At 48.5% G+C, this 27,540-nt stretch overlaps 1 protein-coding gene across 1 annotated transcript in view; it reads left to right on the top strand.

The window, feature by feature from the left end:
• Positions 1 to 27,305, top strand: part of LOC147434931 (single-stranded DNA-binding protein WHY1, chloroplastic-like) — a 53,942-nt gene extending 26,637 nt beyond the window's left edge. The window contains exons 3-8 of the mRNA XM_086491310.1: positions 1,367 to 1,452; positions 1,530 to 1,622; positions 2,220 to 2,314; positions 26,656 to 26,729; positions 26,823 to 26,911; positions 27,004 to 27,305. Of these exons, the coding sequence (XP_086347436.1) occupies positions 1,367 to 1,452; positions 1,530 to 1,622; positions 2,220 to 2,314; positions 26,656 to 26,729; positions 26,823 to 26,911; positions 27,004 to 27,108 (542 nt within the window). The 3' untranslated portion in view covers positions 27,109 to 27,305. The remainder of the gene's footprint in view (positions 1 to 1,366; positions 1,453 to 1,529; positions 1,623 to 2,219; positions 2,315 to 26,655; positions 26,730 to 26,822; positions 26,912 to 27,003) is intronic.
• Positions 27,306 to 27,540: the final 235 nt, after the last annotated feature.

Raw genomic sequence — 27,540 nt, forward strand, 5'->3', positions numbered from 1 at the left:
TCCTCAACAAGAATGTCGGTAGCTGGGTCAAAACCGTAGGTTGAAGGCTGGGGCTGAGCCTGTGGTGTAGGTTGGGGTCTCCTCCGTGGATAGGCCTTCGCAAGATGGCCCATCTGACGACAAATAAAACATTGATTCAGGAGGCCCGAATACTCCACGCTCTGACGGAACCAACCTCCGCTCACCCGAGGTAGTAGGATGACCTTCGGGAGAGTGTGGGTGTCCCGAACGAGAACACGTACAGTGGGGATGCCGGCCGCCTTGGCAGCTACAGAGGCTACCGTGTGAGGTGTCTCCAGGATAGTCCCAATCACTGAGCCTATCCTGGAAAGGAGCAGAAGGTACTCCCTCCTCAAGCTGGGGAAGCAGAGTGAGATGGGAAGCCTCCTCGACAAGAACGTCAGTAGCTGGGTCAAAACCGTGGCGCCACTGTCGAAAGTGTGCTCGAACTGCTCGGATGGCCAGGGGGCTCATCGCAATGACCTTGGACGCCATCTCGGGAGGCTCAAACTCTATCTGGTAGTAGCCACGGTCGAGAAGTTGAACATCAAGAATCTTGCCCACCTTTGTGAGAAGGCGGGCCTGAAGGAGATCGGGCACTTCCCCTCTGCTCGGTCTGGTGCCGAGAATCTTGCAGATAATAGAGGTGGCCTGAAGGCGCGCCACCTCTGCCTCTAAGCTCGCTTGCTCTGTCGGCGAGAGAGAAAGTCGGATGGTGGGTTTTGTGGGGTCGGGCGGCTGCAGTGGAGTCACTCTGCGGCGGAGCAGAATCCTCCATCTGTGTCTGCTGCTGCAAGGGCGAACGAAGGGGAGTCGAAGCGAGCGAACTGAGTCGGTGCCGCTGTGAACCAGCTCTGACAGAGACTCGAGGCGGGGGGGCGAGGGGGAGGGAGCGTGACGGCGGGCAGGGGCAGGGGCAGCGCAGGCGCGAGGGACGGGCAGCGGGACAGGGTGCAGCGTAGGAGGGCAGCGGGCGAAGGAAGGGGGCAGCATAGCAAGGGGGGGGTTTGGGGGGGGGGGGGGGGGGCTGTCTGTGGCGATGGCGAGGCAGGGTAGGCGAAGCGCGCGAGGGAGCAGCAGCAGCGAGCGATCGGTGTTTGTACTGCTTTATCTTACAGGCTACTGTTTTCTCATATTTTACTGCTAAGTAACACTTGTGCCTCTCAGAACTGGTCAAAGACTCCTTGACAATACTCGTGGCATTGTAGCTCAAGATTTTGTAATTTAAAACAAATTGGCTTCGGCTGCTGATAGCTGCTTTTTGGCTACATTTTTTTTTGGGTAGTGCTTTTTTGTGGTTATCTTTTCAATTCATTTTTGTCTTATAGCATCTGGTGTTATACTGATGATTAAATTGTTTTCTCAGATGTGAAATTATTTGCACAACATACTTTTTACAAGGGCAAAAGTGCACTGTCAATTCATCCTGGGAGGCCAACATTCAAGAATAGGGTCAGTTGTTCAGAAGCCTTTTCCATTATTTTTACGATTGCAAAAGGAAGCTCACAAGCCTGCCCATTGGCATACAGGAGGGTGCCTTTGTTTTGGAGAAAGAGGGGACCATGTTCTTGGAGTTTGCCCCATCAACAGGTCCCCGCCAGTATGATTGGACCCAAAAACAGGTCAAGCAGTGTCACAGTGACTTAAGTTTATGAGTTTGCTTGGAAGTGTGTATGATAATTTGACTCTAATATGGATGATGCAGGTACATTCTTTCAACACGGATGCTTGTTAATGACATGTACATTGTACTAAAAACTTCTCTTTTGGTGGATGCTTGTGTTAAAATGGTAGCTTCGTGCAAATACAACCTGATTATGCACCAATAGCTGGAACAAAATTCCTGAATTATGAGATTAGCTATTCCATGCCTATGCACACTGTGAGGCCATAATAATACAAAGATAAGCTTTAGAGCCTGAAATCATAGTAATTAAAGTGTTACAAAGCCTTTATGTCTCGAAAGCTGATTTTAATGGTACATTAGTCTCTTCAACGACCACTTCTGGCCTGTATATTGTTTGGAGTCTTGTGGAACCGGTTGAAACACACTGCATCCACCATTTGACAACATGGTCAGCTATGGACTGTTTTTTTTTTTTCCTGAATTGCTTATTCAGACAATGAAGAAAGTTGTTCTCTTAAGATGTTATAAGGCATTTGGCTAAGATTGTAGCTATTTACTTCAGTTTGGTTCTTTTCTTTTGTATTGGTGGCAGGTTTTGGCTCTGTCTGTTGTTGAGATGGGATCTCTAGTGGCGCTTACAATGTCAGACAGTATCGAGTTTTTTCATGATCCCAACTTAGGTTCAAGGTGCAAAACAGTCACAACTTAGTCTTATCTTTGAATAGTACAAGACCAAATCATGTAAGTTTTGCAGAAAAGGCAGTTGTTAATAGGTAAAGAGGGTAGCTATGGGACTCCAAAAATTCATAAATTTGTAGTCGTACTCTTCTCTGTCTTCCTAGGAAGCAAGTTTGTTTCCTCAAGGGAATGTAGGAGTTTGAAAGTTCCCTTAAAACTAATATTCGTCATTGTAAGTTGTAGTAGAGGGAGTCCGATTGTGATAGTAAGGAGATTAGAGAAAATTTGCAAAAATTGCACAATAGGAGAATATTTGAAACATCATCATCATTAAGAAGCAAGGAACAATAAGATGGCGTTAGCCACCGTGTGCTCTTACTGTAGAGCTTCAATGTAGGATAGCGGGCATAAAACATTATAATTTTTTGCAGCTAGGGGGCTCAATTATCACCCCACCCATGTTGCTGATCCTTTTCCTCATCAGACAGCCCTTCATGTACCCATCATGCTAAGTTTTGCAGCCATCATTGCAAATCTGAAAGTCCCTCTGTTCTGCGACCTAGGTAGCAGCCTAACCATTGCATTTTTTGTAAATTCATGGAAGCCCTTGTTAGCAGCTGCTGATGTGGCAGCCATAAGCCGGACCGCCAACGTCAAGGCGAGATCACATTGGTCCAGTCCCCGCCCAGTGGAAGCATCCAGTCAGATAGCAAGGAAAGGTCAGCATCCAGCTGTATAGATGCGACTGTATGGATGCTGGCTGAAGTTGCAGGCTGTACGGTAGACTACTGACGTGGCATTGTTGTGGGGCTGTATGGACATGATGATCCTGTGGGAGGTTTGTATGCAAGGTGATGGTGCAACGAGAATTGTATGCAAGAAAAACCATTTGACTTCCCAAATTCCATCATATACCCTGCACGACTCGCAAATTTTCTTCCATCTTTTACTCCTGCTCCACCCATTATTCCATGACGCTCTTCAGTAATGGGAGAAGTTTTTCATACCATCGCTAATGAAACCCCTTCATTCAAGACCCCCCTTCCACCTGCTTCTATCCTTAACACATCTGTGACATTACACATTTATATCCAATTTCCTGTAGTTCTTTCATCTATCCTGGATTTTACCCTTAATTATGATTACCGTCCCTAATTGTAACCGGTAAGTCACTGACAAGGCGCTGAATCGACAGCAAAACCTTGACTGAACTGAGCACAGCAGATACTTGAACTTGAGAAGATACTTGAAAAGAACTGAATACGACATGGTGGATTCTCCGCTCCACCCACATGTACAGGCCCCTGAGTCAGGTGCTCTCTGAGGTATTTCTTTATTGCTTGATAATTACAGTCGCTCTGCAATCTGCAACCATCCAATGATCTGCAGGTGACTCCCTAGGCCTCATATTTAGAGGCATGTAGGCCGAAAAGGCAATTGCTATCAAAAACTGATGCCCAAAGGCTGTAGTGACCCCAAAGAGTCAACGCTTTCAATAACCAGCTGGAAAGCACATGTGTTCCTTGCTGCCATGTCACAAACATCTGCATTGTCACGTCAGCATTGTACAAACTTCCACGTCTGAAATAGGGCCGCAAATCTCGCGGAGATTCCCAGTGTGTCATGTCCCCAGACATCAGGATGGGTGCCTGCGGTATGTCCAGCTAGTGTGAATCTGGCCCTTTGGTTATGAAGTCCTATAAGTAGGACTTGAGCCTCATTTGTGAGACATCTCGTGTGATCACCAAAATTGGACTCTAGGCCCTTGGTAGCTCTGCCCGTACACCCGTACTGGTGTGGGCTTGGTGGTATGGGACACCGGCCCTTGTGGCAGAGGCTAGCCCTCTTGGCTGCAGACTCCCAGGCTTGGGGGTGAGCCCGTATTGGCTATATGGCTAGGAGGTGAGCCTAATGTCCGCTCATGACGTGTCTAGGTGTGAGTTTGGCTTGTGTCATGTCGTGTGTAGGATAGATCTGGCAAGGGGCTAACATTGGTATCAGAGCCCCTTCTTGTTACAGGCTTGGACACTCCAAGTGAGAAATCAATAGCAACACACGAATAGAAACTTCAAAATCATTGAACCTTAGTAGAGAGAGAGAGAGAGAGAGAGAGAGAGAGAGAGAGAGAGAGAGAGAGAGAGAGAGAGAGAGAGAGAGAGAGCGGGGGGGCATGGCGGAGTTCCGTGCCCAGAAGCACTAGCCCCAAAGACTGACGCCTGTTTCTGTATTTCTTTATTATTGGCTCACAACAAAGTACAACTCTCGAGGGTCCTCTGCTCTCACTGTGCATCCAGATGCTCTACAGAGTGAGAGGCCCAAGGGCTCTCTTAAACTTACAAGGGATGCCCAAAAGCAGAGCCCTAAAAGCAATCGGTTCAATAGCATTTCTTCCCAAAAGCATCTGCTCTCAAACGCTAGCGCTAGAAATTGCAAAAAGCATCCGTTAAAAATTGCGAAAATACGTAACAACATGCCACATGGCACAACCAATGCAAAACACAAAAAATGCGTACTTGTAGCAGGCTACAGTGTCACTTTCACAGGACACTCAGTTAGTACAGTTGGTTCAGTCTGGTTCACACTGGACGGACTCTCTAGGCTGGGCAGTGACACGTGGCAGGATACGGACGGTGGTGTAGTGGACATCGTGGCCAGGTCACCACCACCACTCACTTTGGAGATTGGCTTAGGTGGCTAACATTTATGGGCCGTTGGTGGATCATCTTCCGGATATATGGTCCAGTGTCGTCGTCTGGAGTATAGAGTCTAGACACACAGCACTTCTTCACTCTCCCTGCACATCTGAGCCTCGACACCCCGATTGTACCTGAGAGTCCTGGGCTGGAGCTGAGTGTGCTGCCACGCCAGAGTCTGTATCAGTGCTTTGAGATAGTGGAGTCATTTGTGTGGTCTATTGTTGCTGTTGTGTCTGTGAGCGTGGTTGTCTATTGTTTCCTGTTTCCAGTCTGTTTTGAGTGAGATTGTCACGCACATTGCATTGAGAAGCACCCACTGTAGAGAGCGCGACACACTATCTGCGCTACAAGTGCTCTCATTTTGGCGATCACGGTGGGACCTCAACTGAAATCTCACTCTGTGAGGTGTAAAATCTTGAAGCTAGTTGGGTCTATCCAGCTTCGCCTACTTTGTCTAGCTTCACCGACCTGGCCTTGCACTGTTCTCCTCTCGCCTGGTCCAACTGGTCTAGTCCTCTCTGGCCCTAGTCATCTCTCGCCCTGGTCCAACCTGCCCTCCTCGTCCCTGGTCCAACCTGCCCTCGTCTCTTGTCTAGACCTCCTCGACCCTGGTCTAGTCCTCCTCGTCCTTGGTCCAGCCTAGTCTAGTCACTTGCCTGGTCTAGACCCTGGTCTAGTCACCTGCCTGGTCTAGCAGAGTCTAGACCAGTCTTCAGCCAATTCAAGGTTTTCTTGCCCAAAGCTTGGTTGGTTTGGTGGTCGCTGCATGACCCATACAAGGCGGTCAGTCGAGCGTCAAAGCGCACTCCTGAGTCCTCTGAAGTACTACAACAGAAGATGACCCTTGGAACCTGTTAGAAGTCCATCAACCTCATCACCCATACCTCCACATACGGCATCACCCATTCCTCCCTCCGGTTCCACATCTTCCAGATCACCTTCTCCAGTGAAGCTCTCTCCTATTCTGCTACAGCAAGCTACCGAGCAACAGGCTCAGCAAGGGGCCATGGAGCCATTGGCTAGCGTTTTGGCTAAGGTAAACATCAAGTTTCCTACATTCAAAGGTCTCTCTTCAGAAGATGCTGACGACCATGCAAGGAGGTTTGTATCTCTTTGTAGGGGTCGTGGTCTTAACAGGGAAGATGCTTATTTGGTACTCTTTCCATCCACCTTGGATGGCTTAGCAGACAAATGGTACAGCCAGTTTGCAGAGAACCATTTTGCAACCTGGGAAGTCTTAAGGCAACAATTCTGTGCAGCTTTCAGGCCCTGTGACTACCAGGAGAAGGTGTTGGATGAGTTAGCCAACATGGTGCTCCAGCCAGAGGAGACTTTTGCAGAACTTATGACGAAAACCAAGTCTCTCGTTGCCAAGCTTCCCCAGCAACCAGGTGAATTTATGGTTAAGAAGTGGGTAGAGAAGGCGCTTCCCAAAAGTTCTCAGCAAAAACTACGAGAGTCTCTCCGACCCGACGCCACTCTGGAGGAGTTCAGCGCAGCTGCTACGAGGATAGAGGGGGCTAGGAAGCTGTTCACCAACCCCCCTCACATAGAGACCCCCTCTGTGTTTTTGGAAAGTCCTTCTGATCCTTTAACTTCTTTACGCAGGGAACTGGAAGCCCTAAAGTTACAGCGAGCTCTTCAAGAGGAGAGGTCCTTCTCTCTTAGTCAAGAGAAGCCTCCACATCATGAGGCATTGGAACAAATTAAACGCGAGCTAGAAGAGCTCAAGTGTCAGCAAGAGACTAAGGCTACAGTTTGGTGTAGCTCATGCCGCTCTCCAGGGCACCCTCCACAAGAATGCCCCCTTCGGGTTTACTGCCACTTCTGTGAAAAATCTGGACATGAGGACAAGGATTGTTACTACCTCAAAGGATTGCGACAAATACAACAAAGTCTTGGTCCTTCTCTTCAGCAAGGGCCAGCACCTGCATCCAACATGGTTTCTCCCTGTGGCCATCCACACCATATGCCACCTTTCTTGATAGCCCCTCCTATGCAAGGTATGCAGAGCACTTTTCCCTCTCAGAGCTTTTATCATACCCATTCTCCCTCACCACCTCACAGCTTCTATGCCTCCACCTCCAACTCCATGGAGCAAGGACCACCTCGTCCTTCGACTCGTCCAGTGAATCGGCCCATTTTGTGCTACAGATGCCGAGAATATGGTCATTACCAAAGCAAATGCCCTCTGCCCGAAGGGTCTCCTCCCTGCCATCATTGCCCTGATATGAAGGATCACTACAGTAAGGATTGCCCTAAAATTCGTGCATCTACGGCTTCGAACCCAAGTCAAAGCCAGACTGAGTTTGCCTTTCCCAAGCTCAATTTGATAGCAGTTAGCACTGTTTCTCAGCCGCCCCCTTCTACCCACGTGGTTACCCCTCAAAATAAGCCGCCGCAGTTGGCAGAGGAGCCATCGGGCGTCCTCACCCGGGCCCAGAGAGCCGCTCTCGGTCTTAGCATTCCATCAAGTTCAACTCCCCCACACATTCTGACACCAATGAATACCTTGCCTACAGCTGTTAACAAGCAATCTCCCAGTGCCATGAAAGAATCCAAATCTTTGCTCTCCGATATTGATGAAGCTTTCTTGGAAGCAGTTTCCGATTTGCAGAAGATCAAGATACCAAAGGAACAACAGGTAGAAAAAGAACAGAGACAGTCTTGAAGAACACTTTCCAACAAGTGTCCCTTTAGGACATGTTGCGGCTAGATGCAAATTTTAGAAGTGACATGAAACCGGCCCGTAGGGCGGTAGGCGTTGGCTTTCACCCGAAATTCTTTACTTTATGCACACACACAGAGCACTTTGCAAAGAGAACCTGCGACGGGAGTTAACACTTAAACACACACACGGCTCGGAAGCTAGAATGCTCCGAGCAGACGCCGACAACCTGTAGGCCCCAAAATTGGCGCCCCTTTCGGTATTTCTTTATTCTTTAGGAGGGTAAATTACAAGGTAAGGTCCTGGGAATCCTTCACGTGTATCCACCTAGATACCATTTGATTTGGCCAAATTTCGGCAGCATAACAGCCCCAAAACTTGCGCGAAACCAATTCCCCTGCTGGAACTCGCTTGCACTGTCGTATACCCTCTGATTCCTGTCCAAAAACAGTAAATTCAGCACGCTGTATTTACTGGTTTTTGCCCTGTTTTCAGCCCCAAACAGTCCCCTAACTGTCCTTTGCCAGTGGGGCACGATTCCCAATGATCCTGGCGTCCGTATGGCTGAAAAACAGTCAAATTACAGCGCATACACAGCGCTGATTTTGCACCTGTACGGTGAGGTTATGACCCTCACCAGTGCCTGCTTTGGAGCAGCAGTTAGCTACCCCTGTTCCTGCTCAAGGAGGCTCTTGCCTCAGCACAAAAGCATGAACCCACACAACTGTACATCAGTCAAATGAGTAGCCCTCTTGTGGGGCATCACATAACTGCACGTAGGGGAGAAAGAGAGCAGTATGTAGCGTGCGGGGCATCACTCCCGTCACCATACTGTGCATAGAGGGCAAGGTAAGCATTCCATAGCTTCTGTACCTGTTGCAATCCGCCTGTGGCTGAAAATGGCGCCCCCTTTGATGATATGCAGCTCGTTTTTGCCTCCCAGAGTGGCAGAATCGCTCACAAGCTGACACGTCGCCCAGTTTCCGAGTTTGGGCTTTCCCTGCTAAAAATATCTCAACTGGTGCGTCAGTTGACTTCGCGGCAGAGTTGTAAAGTGTTCCCCTAGTCATACCGAAGGTAATGACGCGAACACATTTCACGGCCCAAAATAGCAGTTCCCTAAATTTTAGGAGATGCTTCCGTTGGGCTCCCACTGGTCTTCTGACCATCTATCCTCATTGGGACCGCATCCAAAAGTACAATGTGGCCCAACTGTTGGATACTTATTGTTGGTAGTCCCACCTTGACTTTACGCCTTAATTGAGTTCACTTCCTAGTATCCACCAACTTGCTAAGTGCGACGGGGGGACCTATATGATCTTGCTCTGAGCCTAGACATCCTCTTACCATACGAATTCCAGTGCCGACCACTTCCCGTCTGCGGGTGAATCTACCGTTCACATTGGCCATACAATGTCCGACCGTTTGCTACTTCAAAAAGAGGGTCTCAAAATAAATAAAATAAACCCCATTGGAAAGAAACCAACAACCAAGGTTAGCAGTTGCCACATCTCTGTGACATGGTTAATAACTGCCACGTCCTCGTGACATGACACCCTTGCTGTTATTCAGTCACTTTATCCTGGAGCAGGTCCTAGTGGCGGGCACCTCCCAATGCGACCATCAGAGTCCTATATGATATCTAATCCCGCTGCTCCACTCACTGATTATAGAAGCCCTCGCCTTACAGTGTCCGTTTTAGGTCGGCAATTCTCAGGAGTGATAGTGGATGGTGGATCTGGCATCAACCTGATGCCCGAGTTCACTATGTTAGCTCTAGGTCTATTGCCTACTCGCCCTGCTCCCTTCACAGTTACGTTGGCCGACCAGCGGACAGTCTACCCAGTGGGCATAGTGGACAATGTGCCTCTGCAGGTACAAGACTTTACTTTTAACTTGGATTTTGTTGTGGTTCGTCTTCCCCATGTTGAGGGCGGATTTCCTTTGCTCATTGGAAGACCATGGATGCGACACACTAAAGCACTTCATGATTGGGGGAACGACGCAATGTGGATACATACTTCTGGCTCCTCGATGCAACCCATTCTCTTAGAAGGTGGTATGGATCCCGTGGTGCAGCAAGTTTCTTTGTCAATGGAAACCAAACCTGAACAAGAACAACCTACTACACCTGAAGGGTCAGATGATGATCTGCTCGAGTGGTTGGAGGCTACCAAATCTATGCCTTGTTATGGAGTCTCTATTCACTCTTGTCTTGAAGATACACCCTCTTCAAATGTTTCCACAATCACTAAACCTAATGTGCCAGCTAAAGTGTTGAAGGTCACAGAAGATACTCATGATGCGCTCTCGATGAAAGCCCTCTTGATGAAAGCCGTTGAATTTGAAAAGCCTATGAAAAAGTATATAAGCAAGAAGAAACCTCCACTACAGGAGTTCACCACCCCTCAAACATCAACCCCAACCTCTGTGGTGTCTGCTTCCCCGACCAGAACAAAGCTCTCCTCTGCGTCGTCTAGCAAACTTCCTTTAGAGAGCCCGTCTTGCAGGATGAATTCCAAGATCATGATAGCTGTCTTGCATGTGATGCTCATTATAGCTATAACTGAGTGCTCTTTATTTGCCCCTATCTACCCTTCCCCTCTCCCCCTAGCCCTCGACCTACCCTCCCCTCGCCCTCGCCCTACCCTCCCCATCACCCCCTCGCCCTCGCCCTATCCTCCCCCTCGTCCTAGTCCACCCCCTCCCCCTTCCCCTCGCCCTCCCCTCAACCCTACCCTACCCTACCCCTCCCCAACTCGTCCCCCTTCCCCTCCCCAACTCGCCCAACACTTCCAAACTCGCCCCTTCCCCTCCCAAACTAGTCCCTCCCCCTCCCCAATTCGTCCCCCTTTTCCCCTCCCCAACTCGCCCCCCCTCCCAATTCGTCCACCTACTCCCTCTTCCTATTCGGCCTTTTTCACCAATTCAGCCCCCTCCCAATCAGTCCTTTCTCAATTCGGCCCTGTGTCCAATTAGTCCCTTCCCAATTCAGCCCCCTCCCAATTAGTCCCTTCCCAATTCGGCCCTCTGCCCAATTAGTCCCTTCCCAATTCAGCCCCCTCCCAATCCCAATTGGCCCTCTGCCCGATTAGTCCCTTCCCAATTCAGCCCCCTCCCAATTCGTCCCCCCTCCCAATCCCAATTGGCCCTCTGCCAAATTAGTCCCTTCCCAATTCAGCCCCCTCCCAATTCGTCCCCCTCTTTCCCTCCCAATCCATCCCTCTCCCAAATTTGCCCCTCCCAACCCCAATTGGCCCTCTGCCCAATTAGTCCCTTCCCAATTCAACCCCCTCCCAAATTCGACCCACCCTCCCAATTCATTCCCCTCTTTCCCTCCCAATTCAGCCCGCTCCCAAATTCGCCCCTCCCAACCCCAATTGGCCCTCTGCCCAATTAGTCCCTTCCCAATTCAGCCCTCTCCCAAATTCTCTCTTCCCAACCCCAATTGGCCCTCTGCCCAATTAGTCCCTTCCCAATTCAGCCCCCTCCCAATTCGTCCCCCTCTTTCCCTCCCAATTCAGCCTTGAACTGTCATCATCTTTGCATAAGAATCCGCCATCCTGTGTTCGAGCAGAGAAACCTCCTCCTCCAAGTGTTGAATTCTCTTGCTAGCAGCAATCATTTCTTGCATGGTTGGGCCTAGCACCTGCTTCAAAAAAGATGTACTATGCGGTACCTACTAGTTTTATTTCCTAGTTTTTCAGTATTTCCTCTCACGGAGACTATTTCCTCTCACCGAGACGGTGAGCGGTCTTGTGGCGGGCAACCTGTAGCAGGCTACAGTGTCACTTTCACAGGACACTCAGTTAGTACAGTTGGTTCAATCTGGTTCACACTGGACGGACTCTCTGGGCTGGGCAGTGACACGTGGCAGGATACGGACGGTGGTCTAGTGGACATCGTGGCCAGGTCACCACCACCACTCACTTTGGAGATTGGCTTAGGTGGCTAACATTTATGGGCCGTTGGTGGATCATCTTCTGGATATATGGTCCAGCGTCGTCGTCTGGAGTATAGAGTCTAGACACACAGCACTTCTTCACTCTCCCTGCACATCTGAGCCTCGACACCCCGATTGTACCTGAGAGTCCTGGGCTGGAGTTGAGTGTGCTGCCACGCCAGAGTCTGTATCAGTGCTTTGAGATAGTCGAGTCGTTTGTGTGGTCTACTATTGCTGTTGCTGTTGCTGTTGTGTCTGTGAGCGTGGTTGTCTATTGTTTCCTGTTTCCAGTCTGTTTTGAGTGAGATTGTCACGCACATTGCACTGAGGAGCACCCACTGTAGAGAGCACGACACACTATCTGCGCTATAGGTGCTCTCATTTTCCACGGGATCCATACCACCTTCTAAGAGAATGGATTGCATCGAGGAGCCAGAAGTATGTATCCACATTGCGTCGTTCCCCCAATCATGAAGTGCTTAAGTGTGTCGCAGCCATGGTCTTCCAATGAGCAAAGGAAATCCGCCCTCAACATGGGGAAGACGAACCACAACAAAATCCAAGTTAAAAGTAAAGTCTTGTACTTGCAGAGGCACATTGTCCACTATGCCTACTGGGTAGACTGTCCGCTGGTCGGCCAACGTAACTGTGAAGGGAGCAGGGCGAGTAGGCAATAGACCTAGAGCTAACATAGTGAACTCGGGCATCAGGTTGATGCCAGATCCACCATCCACTATCACTCTTGAGAATTGCCGACCTAAAATGGACACTGTAAGGCGAGGACTTCTATAATCAGTGAGTGGAGCAGCGGGATTAGATATCATATAGGACTCTGATGGTCGCAGTGGGAGGTGCCCGCCACTAGGACCTGCTCCAGGATAAAGTGACTGAATAACAGCAAGGGTGTCACTTCTAAAATTTGCATCTAGCCGCAACATGTCATACAGGGACACTTGTTGGAAAGTGTTCTTCAAGACTATCTCTGTTCTTTTTCTACCTGTTGTTCCTTTGGTATCTTGATCTTCTGCAAATCGGAAACTGCTTCCAAGAAAGCTTCATCAATATCGGAGAGCAAAGATTTGAATTCTTTCATGGCACTGGGAGATTGCTTGTTAACAGCTGTAGGCAAGGTATTCATTGGTGTGAGAATGTGTGGGGGAGTTGAACTTGATGGAATGCTAAGACCGAGAGCGGCTCTGTGGGCCCGGGTGAGGATGCTCGATGGCTCCTCTGCCAACTGCGGCGGCTTATTTTGAGGGGTAACCACGTGGGTAGAAGGGGGCGGCTGAGAAACAGTGCTAACTGCTATCAAATTGAGCTTGGGAAAGGCAAACTCAGTCTGGCTTTGACTTGGGTTCGAAGCCGTAGATGCACGAATTTTAGGGCAATCCTTACTGTAGTGATCCTTCATATCAGGGCAATGATGGCAGGGAGGAGACCCTTCGGGCAGAGGGCATTTGCTTTGGTAATGACCATATTCTCGGCATCTGTAGCACAAAATGGGCCGATTCACTGGACGAGTCGAAGGACGAGGTGGTCCTTGCTCCATGGAGTTGGAGGTGGAGGCATAGAAGCTGTGAGGTGGTGAGGGAGAATGGGTATGATAAAAGCTCTGAGAGGGAAAAGTGCTCTGCATACCTTGCATAGGAGGGGCTATCAAGAAAGGTGGCATATGGTGTGGATGGCCACAGGGAGAAACCATGTTGGATGCAGGTGCTGGCCCTTGCTGAAGAGAAGGACCAAGACTTTGTTGTATTTGTCGCAATCCTTTGAGGTAGTAACAATCCTTGTCCTCATGTCCAGATTTTTCACAGAAGTGGCAGTAAACCCGAAGGGGGCATTCTTGTGGAGGGTGCCCTGGAGAGCGGCATGAGCTACACCAAACTGTAGCCTTAGTCTCTTGCTGACACTTGAGCTCTTCTAGCTCGCGTTTAATTTGTTCCAATGCCTCATGATGTGGAGGCTTCTCTTGACTAAGAGAGAAGGACCTCTCCTCTTGAAGAGCTCGCTGTAACTTTAGGGCTTCCAGTTCCCTGCGTAAAGAAGTTAAAGGATCAGAAGGACTTTCCAAAAACACAGAGGGGGTCTCTATGTGAGGGGGGTTGGTGAACAGCTTCCTAGCCCCCTCTATCCTCGTAGCAGCTGCGCTGAACTCCTCCAGAGTGGCGTCGGGTCGGAGAGACTCTCGTAGTTTTTGCTGAGAACTTTTGGGAAGCGCCTTCTCTACCCACTTCTTAACCATAAATTCACCTGGTTGCTGGGGAAGCTTGGCAACGAGAGACTTGGTTTTCGTCATAAGTTCTGCAAAAGTCTCCTCTGGCTGGAGCACCATGTTGGCTAACTCATCCAACACCTTCTCCTGGTAGTCACCGGGCCTGAAAGCTGCACAGAATTGTTGCCTTAAGACTTCCCAGGTTGCAAAATGGTTCTCTGCAAACTGGCTGTACCATTTGTCTGCTAAGCCATCCAAGGTGGATGGAAAGAGTACCAAATAAGCATCTTCCCTGTTAAGACCACGACCCCTACAAAGAGATACAAACCTCCTTGCATGGTCGTCAGCATCTTCTGAAGAGAGACCTTTGAATGTAGGGAACTTGATGTTTACCTTAGCCAAAACGCTAGCCAATGGCTCCATGGCCCCTTGCTGAGCCTGTTGCTCGGTAGCCTGCTGTAGCAGAATAGGAGAGAGCTTCACTGGAGAAGGTGAGCTGGAAGATGTGGAACCGGAGGGAGAAATGGGTGATGCCGTATGTGGAGGTATGGGGATGAGGTTGATGGACTTCTAAGAGGTTCCAAGGGTCGTCTTCTGTTGTAGTACTTCAGAGGACTCAGGAGTGCGCTTTGACGCTCGACTGACCGCCTTGTATGGGTCATGCAGCGACCACCAAACCAACCAAGCTTTGGGCAAGAAAACCTTGAACTGGCTGAAGACTGGTCTAGACTCTGCTAGACCAGGCAGGTGACTAGACCGGGTTGGACCAGGGACGAGGAGGACTAGCCCAGGGTCTAGACCGAGCAAGTGACTAGACTAGGCTGGACCAGGGACGAGGAGGACTAGACCAGGGTCGAGGAGGTCTAGACCAGAGACGAGGGCAAGTTGGACCAAGGTGAGAGATGACTAGGGCCAGAGAGGACTAGACCAGTTGGACCAGGCGAGAGGAGAACAGTGCAAGGCCAGGTCGGTGAAGCTAGGCAAAGTAGGCGAAGCTGGATAGACCGAACTAGCTTCAAGATTTTGCACCTCACAGAGTGAGATTTCAGTTGAGGTCCCAATGTGATCGCCAAAATAAGAGCACCTGCAGCGCAGATAGTGTGTCGTGCTCTCTACAGTGGGTACTTCTCAATGGAATGTGCGTGACAATCTCACTCAAAACAGACTGGAAACAGGAAACAATAGACAACCACGCTCACAGACACAACAGCAACAGCAACAGTATACCACACAAATGACTCGACTATCTCAGACCACACAAATGACTCGACTATCTCGAAGCACTGATACAGACTCTGGCGTGGCAGCACACTCAGCTCCAGCCCAGGACTCTCAAGTACAATCGGGGTGTCGAGGCTCAGATGTGCAGGGAGAGTGAAGAAGTACCTGTGTGTCTAGACTCTATACTCCAGACGACGACGCTGGACCATATATCCAGAAGATGATCCACCAACGGCCCATAAATGTTAGCCACCTAAGCCAATCTCCAAAGTGAGTGGTGGTGGTGACCTGGCCACGATGTCCACTAGACCACCGTCCGTATCCTACCACGTGTGACTGCCCAGCCCAGAGAGTCCGTCCAGTGTGAACCAGACTGAACCAAGTGTACTAACTGAGTGTCCCGTGAAAGTGACACTGTAGCCTGCTACAGGTGGGCCGAATTGGTATGGTCTGTTCACACTGGACGGACTCTCTGGGCTGGGCAGTGACACGTGGCAGGATACGGACGGTGGTCTAGTGGACATCGTGGCCAGGTCACCACCACCACTCACTATGGAGATTGGCTTAGGTGGCTAACATTTATGGGCCGTTGGTGGATCATCTTCTGGATACATGGTCCAGCGTCGTCGTCTGGAGTATAGAGTCTAGACACAGAGCACTTCTTCACTCTCCCTGCACATCTGAGCCTCGACACCCCGATTGTACCTGAGAGTCCTGGGCTGGAGCTGAGTGTGCTGCCACGCCAGAGTTTGTATCAGTGCTTTGAGATAGTCGAGTCATTTGTGTGGTCTACTGTTGTTGTTGTTGTTGTGTCTGTGAGCGTGGTTGTCTATTGTTTCCTGTTTCCAGTCTGTTTTGAGTGAGATTGTCACGCACATTGCACTGAGGAGCACGCACTGTAGAGAGCACGACACACTATCTGCGCTACAGTACTGTCCTGCCACGTCATCGTTTGTACGGATTGCCACTTCAGTATGTCAACGCAGTTTACGAAAATCCTTCTCAGAGTTTAAGCTTTTGGTATTTAGGGTTTTAGGCTCCTCGGTCGATGCTCAAAAGTTCTTCGAAGTTCAGTTCTTTAATTTCTCTTGTCCACTTGGCCATTTCTCTTCCAGTTGGGTGTCACAAACTGATGACGTGGTATGACCTTCTAGGCAGGGAGCAGATGATGTGGACAACAATATGGGTTTCTGAGAATTGGGTTGCCATGTTGACATGGCAGCTTTACAGACCTCCGTGTTTGGCGTTGACAAGCCACATGGCACGCTGTACGGTAGGGATTTCTGCTATTTGCGTTGGTTGCTTTTGGGACAGTTTTTGGACCAAATGCTTTTGAGTTTATTCCTTTTGAACTGAATGCTTTTGGGACATCTCGTGTAAGAATAAATAAGACCTTGGGGCCTCACTCTGCAGAGCATCTGCACGTAGAGTCTGAGAGCAGAGGTCCCGCGGGTGTTGTACTTTGTTCAAGCATTAATATAAAAATAAATATCAAAAGGGGCGCTAGATTTTGGGGCCAATACCTCTGGGCACGGAACTACGTCGGGCCGTGTCGACTCTAATTTTAAAGTTGTGAACTATTTTAAGTGATCCTCTCGTGTGTCGTGCCAGATGTCCGACTTGGGGTGACCAAGTTTGTAATAGTGGTATGAGAGCTTCAGGCGTGTGCTTTTCTAGCTTACCGGTCCTACCAAAGAGCAGACAGAGCACTTGGACACTTTGAAAATTGTTATTAAAGAATCTTTGTGTCCCGACCTTGGACTTATTAGCCACTCCCACCCTTACTTCATTGCACATCGGGCACGCTTTCGTCTTCATCGCTGTGTCTTACAGGGCATAAGCCATAAAGAATCCCAGATTACTCATAGGTTCTCGTGGAGAATCTGACAGAGATAACATTTCTCGGTGGGAATTCAAAGAAAAGTGAAATACGATGCTGGAATTGAAGAAAAGAATGAAGAATACAACAAATTTTCGCAGGGAAGTTTACTAGAAGAACTTTAAAAATCTCTTCAAGGGTTGAGAATTTGGCCAAAAAGATACATAGTGTTTCTAGGGAGATACATAAATACGAAAGGGTCCTATGAACCAATTCTTGGTTCCTACGATCGAGGTTCTACCCCTATACTTGTTCACATCTCGAGTTTCAAAGTTTAGGACTCCAACTTATGCACTAAAATTCACGTCTTCCTTTTCATACCATTCCTCTCCTCATGATACATCCGTGGGTGGTAATCCATTAAAGCAGTTTACATGAGCATGCCGTTCATTTACATCATATTTGTAGAAATATCTACTCGAGTTCACTATCATTGGTTGTGCGTGGGCAAAGTCACTAATGCACCTAGGCTTCTCGTAGCCATCAAAGGTAATAGTGACATTGTGAGGATTGTATTTAAAAATAGGTCCATAGACTCTATTGAACCAATCCTGGGGTACATAATAGAATTGGTTGCCGCCGTTTGACTTCTTCCATACTCTGATTATGACCTTTTCACAAAAGGGATTGATAGGCCATGCTTTCACAATTTGTATTCGTAGTGAAAATCAAAATCAAATGAGCTTTTACCCTTTTGTTCCACACGAGATTTCTGTTCTCGTTGAGCTCATCTTAGGACACCTGCGTTATCTTTTAACAGATGTGCCGCCCCAGCCAAACTCCCCACCTAACTCCCCACCTGGCAATGTTTTCCGCCTGGATCGCCACGCAAGCGCGCCTTAAGACCAGAAGCTACACGTCTCAAGTCATTTCACAAGTGTGATAGGCTCATTACATACATATCGAGGGGAATTTTCAGAGTGTGAGTCTGTAATTCAAAAACAAATTGGTCTACCATTGAATCAATTCAGTAAAATTATACGCATTTTATTAAATTAGTCTTTAGAGTTTGCCATGCACTTTAACCCTTGATTTATTTTCATGACATTTTTTATCAACTCATACTATGTGTTGTGCGAATTTCTCTAAGAGGGTTTTTTGTTTAGACATCTAAATAGCTATTGAATTATTTGTTTATAGAAGCCTCTTAAAGCCGCAAAAGTGAAAAATCTAAGTAAAATGGAGTTCATTTCCAAGAATTTAGCAGGTGCTTATACAAGCCAATTAAATTGATTGAGAGGCTATTAACATATCTATCTGTCATAGATTTGCCTAACCTTGTGGTAACTGATTGTTGTCTTCTGGATTTGTGAACATGGCTGTTGACATGCATGAGGTCTTAGAACATGTTTTATTTTAAGGGAGGAGTCGAAGACTAAAGCTCATCTCCCCGAATAGGGAGTGCTAAGCCCCGTAGACCAACCTGCTGCAACACCAAAAACCTGCTCATCGCATCCGCATAGAATAGAAAGAGGAAGGGGGAAAGAGGACAGCCCTGCCTGACCGAATGTGTGAGCATGAAGCGATCAGGTCCTCACCATGGAGCCGTGCTAGGGCAGAAGCCTCCCAAAAAGTAAAGATGTTGTCAAGGAAACTGCGTTCCTTGACAAAACCTGTCTGAGTCCCATGTATAAGGCTCTCTAGAAGTGGCTGAATCCTAAAACTCAGAGCCTTGGCAAGAATTTTGTAGGCTGAGTTGAGGATGGTGATGGGGCACCACTGTCGAATCTCATCCAAGGAGCCACCCTCCTTGGGAATGAGGTAGATCAAGCCCTCACTCATGCTGTCAGGCAGCACTCTTGTGTGCAAAATGTACTGAAAAGCATTGCAGAGATTTGGGCCAAGCAGGTCCCAGTACTCCAAGAAAAAATTGGGAGTCAACCCATCCTCACCTGGACAGCTACCACGGGGGAGGGCCCTAAGAGCCGTGTGTAGCTCCTCAAGCTGAAGTGGCAGCTCAAGCCTCTGACGCATCTCCTCAGTCACAAGACAAGGCATTTGTGCCCAAACCTGCTCCCTGCATGCATCTTGATGCTCTGATTGAGGCTCTGCAGACAGTAACTCACAGTAAAAGTCAGTAGCAACAGCACGCATATCCTTGGGCTCAGAAGCAACCGACCCGTCGGGCCTCCGCAACTGACTGACCTTGGCAAGCGAATGCCGAGGTCCCACTGCCTCAAAGAAGGCACCAGTCACTCTGCCGCCCACTTGTGTCCACTGAGATACCTGTTGGTGGAAAGCAAACTCTTGTCGCCTCTCCTCTGTGCTAACAAGCTCCTGGCGAGCCTGCTGTAGCTGTGCCTCCAACCAAGAACTGTTTGGATGCTGCTCGTGCATCCTCTGTAACGAAGCAATGCCCCGTCTGAGACGTTGCTCCTCCTCTCTCTCTGCAGCCCGACGAGCCAAAGACTCCTAGAGAAAGAAACGACTAATCTGAGCTAGTCTTGAGGCCACTCTGTCAGCAGGAGAATCCTGCCTGTCCAAGCTCTCTGTCCAGAGAGCCTCTACTCGCTCTCTGAGTGCAGAGTCCAGCAAGACCCTCTCTGGGATGCGAAGCATCGTGCTCCCTCTCCTCTGCCTGTCTGCCACTATGAGGATCACTGGTGCATGGTCCGAGAAGGAAGTCCCTGCCAGAATGCCAATTGTCCCTCCCAAGTCACTGAAGTGGTCACTAGTGTAGAAGCGATCTATCCGCGATAGATTCACTCCTCCCACTCTGCGGTCCGAACGAGAGAAGGCAAGGCTGTCTTGCGGCCTCACAAAACTAGAGTGTTGCCAAACATCCGAGACCCTCAGAGTCATACAAAACCTCTCCCAAGCTGCCAGCTCAACTCCATGTACAGTAGCATGGCTACCACCAATCCTGTCAGAAGGGTCCTCCAACATGTTGAAGTCCCCCCCTATGCACCAGTGTTCTGCCTACGGCAGAGACTCAACTATCTGTGACCAAAACGTTGCTCGAGCACTCGCCACATTGGGCGCATAGATGTTCAAGTAGCCCACAAGGCAACCCTGAACCTGCATAGTAATCCACTGAGCCGTGCCTGGCACAATAATCCCTCTGCCCACAATGGCCTGCTGCAAAGAGTCCGCAATAGTCATACATACCCCACCCTGGATGCCTCCAGTCCAAAAGCAGCTGACCAAAAAGTATCATATCGTCCACGCAAGAGCTGACCACAACGTTTAATGCAGCTCTCACACAGATGGTGCTCCTGAAGCATAAGGAGATCAATCTCTCCTCCCACAAGGCAGCGCTGAAGCTCCTGATGTAGTCGGCCCCGCTGACGCTGAAACTGGGGCCCACCAAGTCCGTGCACATTCCATGAGAGGATCCTCATGGGGAGCGAGAGAGAACAGATGCTACCGCAGCAGCTAAACGGGCTATCTTGGAGGCTGGCTTGGATGGGGAGTAATCCGCATCCGAGCGTCCTCTAGATAGGCGTGACGGCAACTAGTGCCTGGCCCAAGCCCAAGCAGAGCGAGCCATACGTAAAGCAACCTCCTCTGTCCAGGAGTCCTCATGAATGTCTACATAGCATGGCAAGCACTGTGTATCGGCAAAGAAGTAAACCACAATGTGTCTACATCCTGCTGTATCTGGAGGTGTCACCGCAAACTTCGCAAATGGCCACAAAGTCTGAAGCATGTCTGTAACTCGTAGTTCTCCCATGTGGTGAGAGAACTCTAGGACCTGTGTGTGCAACCATCCCAACACTGAGTCGAGAGTCAACTCAGTCTGGTCCTTGCCGCAAAGGGGAAAGGGGAAGCCAATTGCCGAGTCCAAGGCCTCTGTCCCCCTAGCTACAAGGAACAAAACATGGACCCTGAAGCAGGCTGCCTCATGGTCTGCTAATGCAGCAACACTCACTATATAGAATCTGGAGTCATGTGTATGAATTCATGCATTCACACATAAAGTCACACATGTTTATGTGCGCGTAAGAGGACATTATTACATATATTTTAATTAAAATTTATCACAAAACTTGTTTATTTTTTCTATGCCCTAAAATGAAACATTTCACAACCTCAAAACCCCGAAACGGCTGAAACCACGAAACATATCATGCCACCCTCCTTGAACTCGACATCAGGTTTAAGTTGTTCCTTCTTGTGGGTAAGAAGGACCTCTCTATTTCAAGAACAAAGGAGGCTATCATGCTTATCGAACCAAGGCATCCCTAACAAAACATCACAACCGGCTACATCCATGATGTAGAAATCAACGGAGTTAACACATCGTTGAACATGGACTCTCTCGGAGCCCACTAGTGGTGTAGTAGAACCATAAAGTGCCGCTCGCCATGTGAGCTTCAATAGCGTTGCCCTTCGTATATTCGTTGATGCCCAACTTTGCAGTAAGGTCAGCAGAAATGAAGTTTTTGGTAGAAATGAAGTCGCTAAGCTTTCCAAGGCTCTCTTGATGCATTATATCCGAGCTCTCCTACCAGATCTAGAATCAGTTTGGCAGGAGTTTTCATATCCGTTTTCACTCTCTTTTCCATTTCGGAGTTTTCCTCTTTCTCACCCATTGCTGTAGGGCAGCGGGTGGCAGTCTTGTCGGAGAGAGAGAGAGAGAGAGAGAGAGAGAGAGAGAGAGAGAGAGAGAGAGAGAGAGAGAGAGAGAGAGAGAGAGAGAGAGAGAGAGAGAGAGAGAGAGAGAATGAAATGAAATGTTATATTAACGTCTTCAGAAGGCCAAAATGACCTATGAGACCAGAGTGTTACAATGTGGTGAATCTGATACAAAGTCAGAGTAACAAAATGAAATGACAAAATGATAAAATGATAAAATAAATAAAAAGTTACTATGGGATCCTAAACTGGTAGGCGTGAACTAAGCAGCTAGCTGGGGGTAGCTAAATCACAAGTCACAAGAGATCCAGCATCGGTCGTTGGCGGATCTCATCAATCTCCTCCATGGACAGCAGTCTGACCGGGCGTCGTGCATGTCGGGCCAAAGTGATCCGAATCCTCTGATGTAGCCTCCGTCGATGCTGTGTAGTCCTCCGCAGTCGTGGGCGTCTCGATCTCCCCAGCTCAGTCGCTCGATCGATAAGTGTACCTCTGGTGTGAGGCAACAAGATCTGATGTGGTAGTAGCTCCTCTGGTTGTCCAGTGTCTGCTCTAAAGAAGTCTGTGATGTGTCTCTGAGACTGGCTAGCCTCTCCTCTCATCAGGCTCTCTCTGTGTATGTGCAGCTCGAGCAGAAACAAACCCAGGCATCTCTGATCCTCGTACCTCATGACTCTGGAGAGTGGTCCAAAGCCCTCTCTGAACAAGCAGTGGAAGCGGCCTCGTATCTCGTAGTAGATGGGGCAGTGGCATGGGTAGTGTAACTCTGTCTCAGGCTCCATATCATCTGGTGAGTGCCTCAACTACTAGTGGGGGGGTAGCTAGCTCTGCTCAGATAATGGCACGTGGTATTGAAGCCTTGGCTCTAATGAGCCACGAGATCATGGAGACCAGAGGCTTCTCCATGTCCCCCCATCCATCCGTACGACCTGTTCTCCCGTGATGATCCAATGAAGGCCCCCATATCTCAGCTCCATAGAGCAATACAGAAGCCACCAAAGTGTCAAAGAGCCAGAGCTTCGTCCGAGGCTCCTGAAACTGAACTTGTGAACACATCCTCTCCAGTCTCCCCAATGCCGAATGGGCTCTGGTCAATCTAGTCTCTGTGGGTACTCCCATCTCTGGGCTCTGCTCTGTGTGTTCTCCCATCTCCTGTAATCTGCGCATCAGTCTAGCTCTGGGTACTGTGTCAAATGCTTTTCGGAAGTCCACAAAGCTACAATAGATCCTTCTCCCATGGGATCTGCCCTCCTTAATGATGGCCCTGAGTGTCGTCAAGATATGGTCAAGAGTAGAAAAACCTTGAACCCTGCCTGCCCAACAACACGCACTCCTCCCTCTCTGCCCATCTACTCAGCTGCTGCTCAAGAATGGATGCATACAACCGTGCCAATGTGTGTCCAATCATGATAGTGCGATAATTTCCAGGCTCCATAGGGTCTCCTAACTTGAAGATAGGTACGATCGTAGATAGGCTCTAAGTATGAGGCAAGTCCTCACACATGGCATGGTTAAACATAACTGCTAGAAGCTCTGCTAGTAGATCTCTGGCATGCATGAAATGCTCAGCCACTAAGCCATCATGATCATATGCTCTCCCAGTCCTCATCTTGTCAATGGCCTTCTTCACCATCTCAGCGGTGAAAAAAGTACATGTGTGTGGGCATGGATCGGGGGTGTCGGAAAGGGGCTGCCGTCCAGAAACTGTGTACAAAGATGATGCGTACTAACCCCACGTCTCCTCTTCTTCTACCGCACTAGGCGTCGGAAGTCAATCTGTGACTGTCTGTGTGTGATGTCCCCCAAAAGCACTTCCCTCTGAAGTCTAGCTCTAGTCTGACGGCATTCGTCATCATACCAGCTGTTCTGAGTCATGCTCCCAGAACGACGTCTTTGCTCAAGCTGTGTGTGTGGGTATGCCTCTGCTTCTGCTGCATCATGTAATGTCTGTGTAAGTATAGTAGTAAGCTCCTCCAGAGGTCGTCCTGGCTCCTCAGTGGATAGGCGTCTGTAAATCCCGTCTATGTATACAAAATCCGTCTCCCGTGTGAAGGTGTAGCGAGTAGGGGCTGCTACTCGTGGAATGTGTGCTACACTGAACTGGAAAGAGATGGTCAGCGACACAATAGCACGATCCACTGCCACCCCCACAAGTTTGGGCCCAACCATGAGATCCTGATGATGCTCGGCTGTGCCATAACATAATCTACCGTGCTTGCTCCATGTCTGTGTGGAAAGCATGTGAAGCCTCCCGCAACGGGAAATCTCTGGAGGCCATTCAAGATGGCCAATCCATGTGCAATCCCCATGTCTATCAAATGTCATCCATACTCAGTATGTTCTCCATCTTGTGATATCCTGGATAGGCCCGTCTCTGCAACATCCAGCTCTCTAAGCATCATAAAATACCGTCTGATGATGGGCAGTCCTAGCGTTGAAGTCTCCTAGAATGATAATGTCACCATCTCTAGAGAATTTCCATATGTCATCATCCAAAATAGAGAAGAGGGATTGTCCTCTGGGTGGTGCATATACTGACGTACTCGGGGGAAAGTAGCAAATGGCAATGTAAAGATATTTGCCAGTCTCTGCTCTCAATCTCACCCACATGTACCTAGCTTGTTCATCCCTACGAGCTATATGTATCAATGGTTGCAACTCCTCCCTGAATAACACTACCACTCCTCCTGAGCCCCGCCCTCTGTGCTCTGATTGTGTCTCCTGTCTACAAACTGTCTCCCATCTGTATCTACTAATGTGAGGCATAGACTGTCCAGGGGCCTGATGTGTCTCAGAGTAGAAGATGATGTCTCTCCCGGTAAAACTCTCCTCAAAAGCACCCACATCAAGAAGCATAGATCCATCACAATTCCAGGTAGCAACTTTGAGTGTGGTCCCATAGGCCTCACACCATCATGTGGAGCGTGGCTCCAATATCACCACTCTTCCATCTCGGTAGAAAGCAATCTTACCTTTTTCCCTTGCCGCTCTAATCTCTCGCATTACTTCCTGCATATGGGCGACCTGTGAGAGGGTAAGGTCATCCCCGAGAAAGATGCCCGTCTTCTTAAGAGTTGGTCTCTTCTTCAAAAAGTCCTTCGCTTCCATGGGAGACGTGTGAGAGGGTAAGGGTCATCCCCGAGAAAGATACCCGTCTGCTTAAGAGTTGGTCTCTTTTTCAAAAAGTCCTTCGGAGGGAAAACGAAGGATGAGTGCCCTTTCTTTCGAGGTTTCCCCCTTGCTCCCATTTTTCTTGTTACCCACTCTCCAAGCTCTTGAGTGCATCGGCTCATGAACCCCCATCAAAGCCATGAGTTCTTTTACCTCTTCGTCTACATTATCTTTGTCTTTAAGGCCGCAAATTCTCACATGTAGAGAGCGTACACGTCTTCTTTGCTCCTCTTCTAATGTCAGGTTGATAAGGGTGGGTGTGGATGTTGTTTCCTTGCTTTTCCCTTTCTTGGCAACTTCAATCCATTTCTCAGCCTCATCTGCTTTCTGTTGAGTCTTTGTGATAACGTCCACCCAAGAAGTCGTCATTTTTTTATGCTGCTCTTCCCCCTCTTTGATGGCTCGCACTTGCTCTTTGATTGTGTTTAGTTCTTCTATCACAGAGGGTTGCAATTCTCTCTCTTCAAGCGTATTCTGTGAGCGTGCTTCAGCGAGCTCCTTCTTGAGTGACGCAATCTCTTCGTCTTGGGCCGTCATCCGATCTCCCATTGCTGTGATCTTGCTTTCTTGGGCCGAAACGCGATCCTCAAGCATTTTTATTGTACCTAATAGGTGGCGGTTGATCTTGTTAATGGTTTCGACCATTTCTTCTTTGCACTTTGGAACAACATCTGCCAAGGGGGGTCGGCCTTATCATTTTGTTTCCTCATATTTGATCGGTGTCAAAAACGAGAGAAAATTGACCTACATGCACAAGTGCTTCCACATTATGCATACATGTTCCACACTAAGCATACATGGCGTGCGTTTCTTGCAATTTCTGCAAAATACAATCAAAACGACAAAAATCCCCTTTATGCAATTTCTGCAATTCTCTGCCAGTTCTGCAATTTTTGAAAAATCAGCAGTTTCTGCAGTTTCTGAATTCTGTAATTCCTATAAATTTTCTGAAAATTCTGCAACTGTCCGAAAAACTGCTGAAAAACTGATTTTCTGCGAAATTCTGATTTGCTGCAGAATGTTGACCACTGCTGCTGCTGTACCTGCCGGGGGGGGGGGGGGGGGGGGGGTTACGCGAGGGGCTTACGGGAGAGGTTACGCGAGAGAGAGAGAGAGAGAGAGAGAGAGAGAGAGAGAGAGAGAGAGAGAGAGAGAGAGAGAGAGAGAGAGAGAGCGGCGGACCTTGGGCATGCAACGGCCCAGCGGACGGCAGCCCACGGTGCACAACGGTAGAGCAAGAGCAAGAGTTGAAAAGAGAGAGAGAGAGAGAGAGAGAGAGAGAGAGAGAGAGAGAGAGAGAGAGAGAGAAGAAGAAGAGTCCTTCCCCCAGCCATCATGCACTCATTTTACAGATTCCACCTTATCCTTAACCCATCTCCCTTAACCCAACAATTGGTGGATTAAAGTAGAAGTGGGCCCGTTCACACGCGAAATGCGACACCAGGCTCTAAGACCAATGTTACAACTGTGTAATGCCGCTATGGGTAATCTACCACAAGAGGGTCTGTTCGTTAAGCTCACCATCCGAGACAGCAAGCTCTTGCAAATACTCATTGTCCTTTTCACTAGTGATGGCCTTTGGTGGTTCAGGGGTTTGATATACGATTGCAGAGTGTGCTTTTGGCAGAAGTGCCTATCTTTCAAAGGCTGATGTCATCCTCTCCCACTTAGCTTGCAAGGGCACTTTTACTTTCTTTAGGAGAGGTTTTTACCTTGGCTTTCAGTTTCTACAGTTTGCCCAAGTGGCTAGTTGTATCCAGTTTTTACAGTTTCGAGTCTGTTGGCTTCAGGCCTGCTTTGTAATTAGTAATGTACTTGACCTCGGACGCAGCACCATTTTGGGCGTTCTAAGAGATTTTTCAAGTAAGAGAAATTAACCTCTTTCTTGCAGCAAAGAGAGAGAGAGAGAGAGAGAGAGAGAGAGAGAGAGAGAGAGAGAGAGAGAGAGAGAGAGAGAGAGAGAGAGAGAGCATCTCTTGCAGTGATGCTGGCAAGGTGAGGAAAAGCTTAAAAGTAGAACCTATGAATGATAGAAGCGGTTTCTTCTTCAACTTTAGTAAGATCCCTAATCCAAAATACTTTCTTTCTGGCTTTTACTCAGGAGTTGTGTAACCTTTTTTCATTCATGAAATCCTGATTTGTCATGTAGACATGACAAACAAGTACAATAATGTGGAGATGCACCTCACAGTGCCAGTGACAAAAGGAGAATTTGCAGTGATGCGATCGTCTTTTAATGTAAGCGTTCTGATTGTTGTTCATATAATGTTCACTGCAATATACTCACGTGGCAACTGCCTAAATATGAGTGCTCTCTTTCTGTATGACAGTTCATGATACCATATTTAATGGGCTGGCATGCATATGTAAACCCTTCTGCAATTCAATCTGGTGCAAACAATCGAGTTGATTCGGATTTGGAGTGGTCTAAGTAAATGGTCAGAACAGGTCACGGTAATTTTTTGTCTGCAGAAGCAGAAGCAGATAGTCCCTTGTAGATGCTAACAAGAACAGCGTTTACACATTGCCGAATATATGTACAGAGAGGGGGTATGTATAAATTTGCAACATGGTGTAGCGTTGTGCAAAAATTTTGACGGGCAGTGTAGATGCCTATTAGAGGTTTTGTGCCCTTTAACCAATCTGCTTTTGAGGGGGGGGGGGAAAGTATGCATCTCTTGATTTTTCCACGAGTTAAGGCATCAGAAAGGGTGGACTTACCGCCATATTTATAGATTTGTTGCTCGTTTCACAATGTCCTGTGCCATAAGATTGTGTGGCTTGCTCACCTTGCATGTCTTGGGCCTGAGCATGTTCTTCATTGATTGTGTGCAGTGTCATTGTTACAATACATAAATATTCACAAA

Source organism: Adiantum capillus-veneris, chromosome 19, assembly GCF_014529385.1.
Source record: "Adiantum capillus-veneris isolate H3 chromosome 19, ASM1452938v2, whole genome shotgun sequence".
NCBI lineage: Eukaryota > Viridiplantae > Streptophyta > Polypodiopsida > Polypodiales > Pteridaceae > Adiantum > Adiantum capillus-veneris.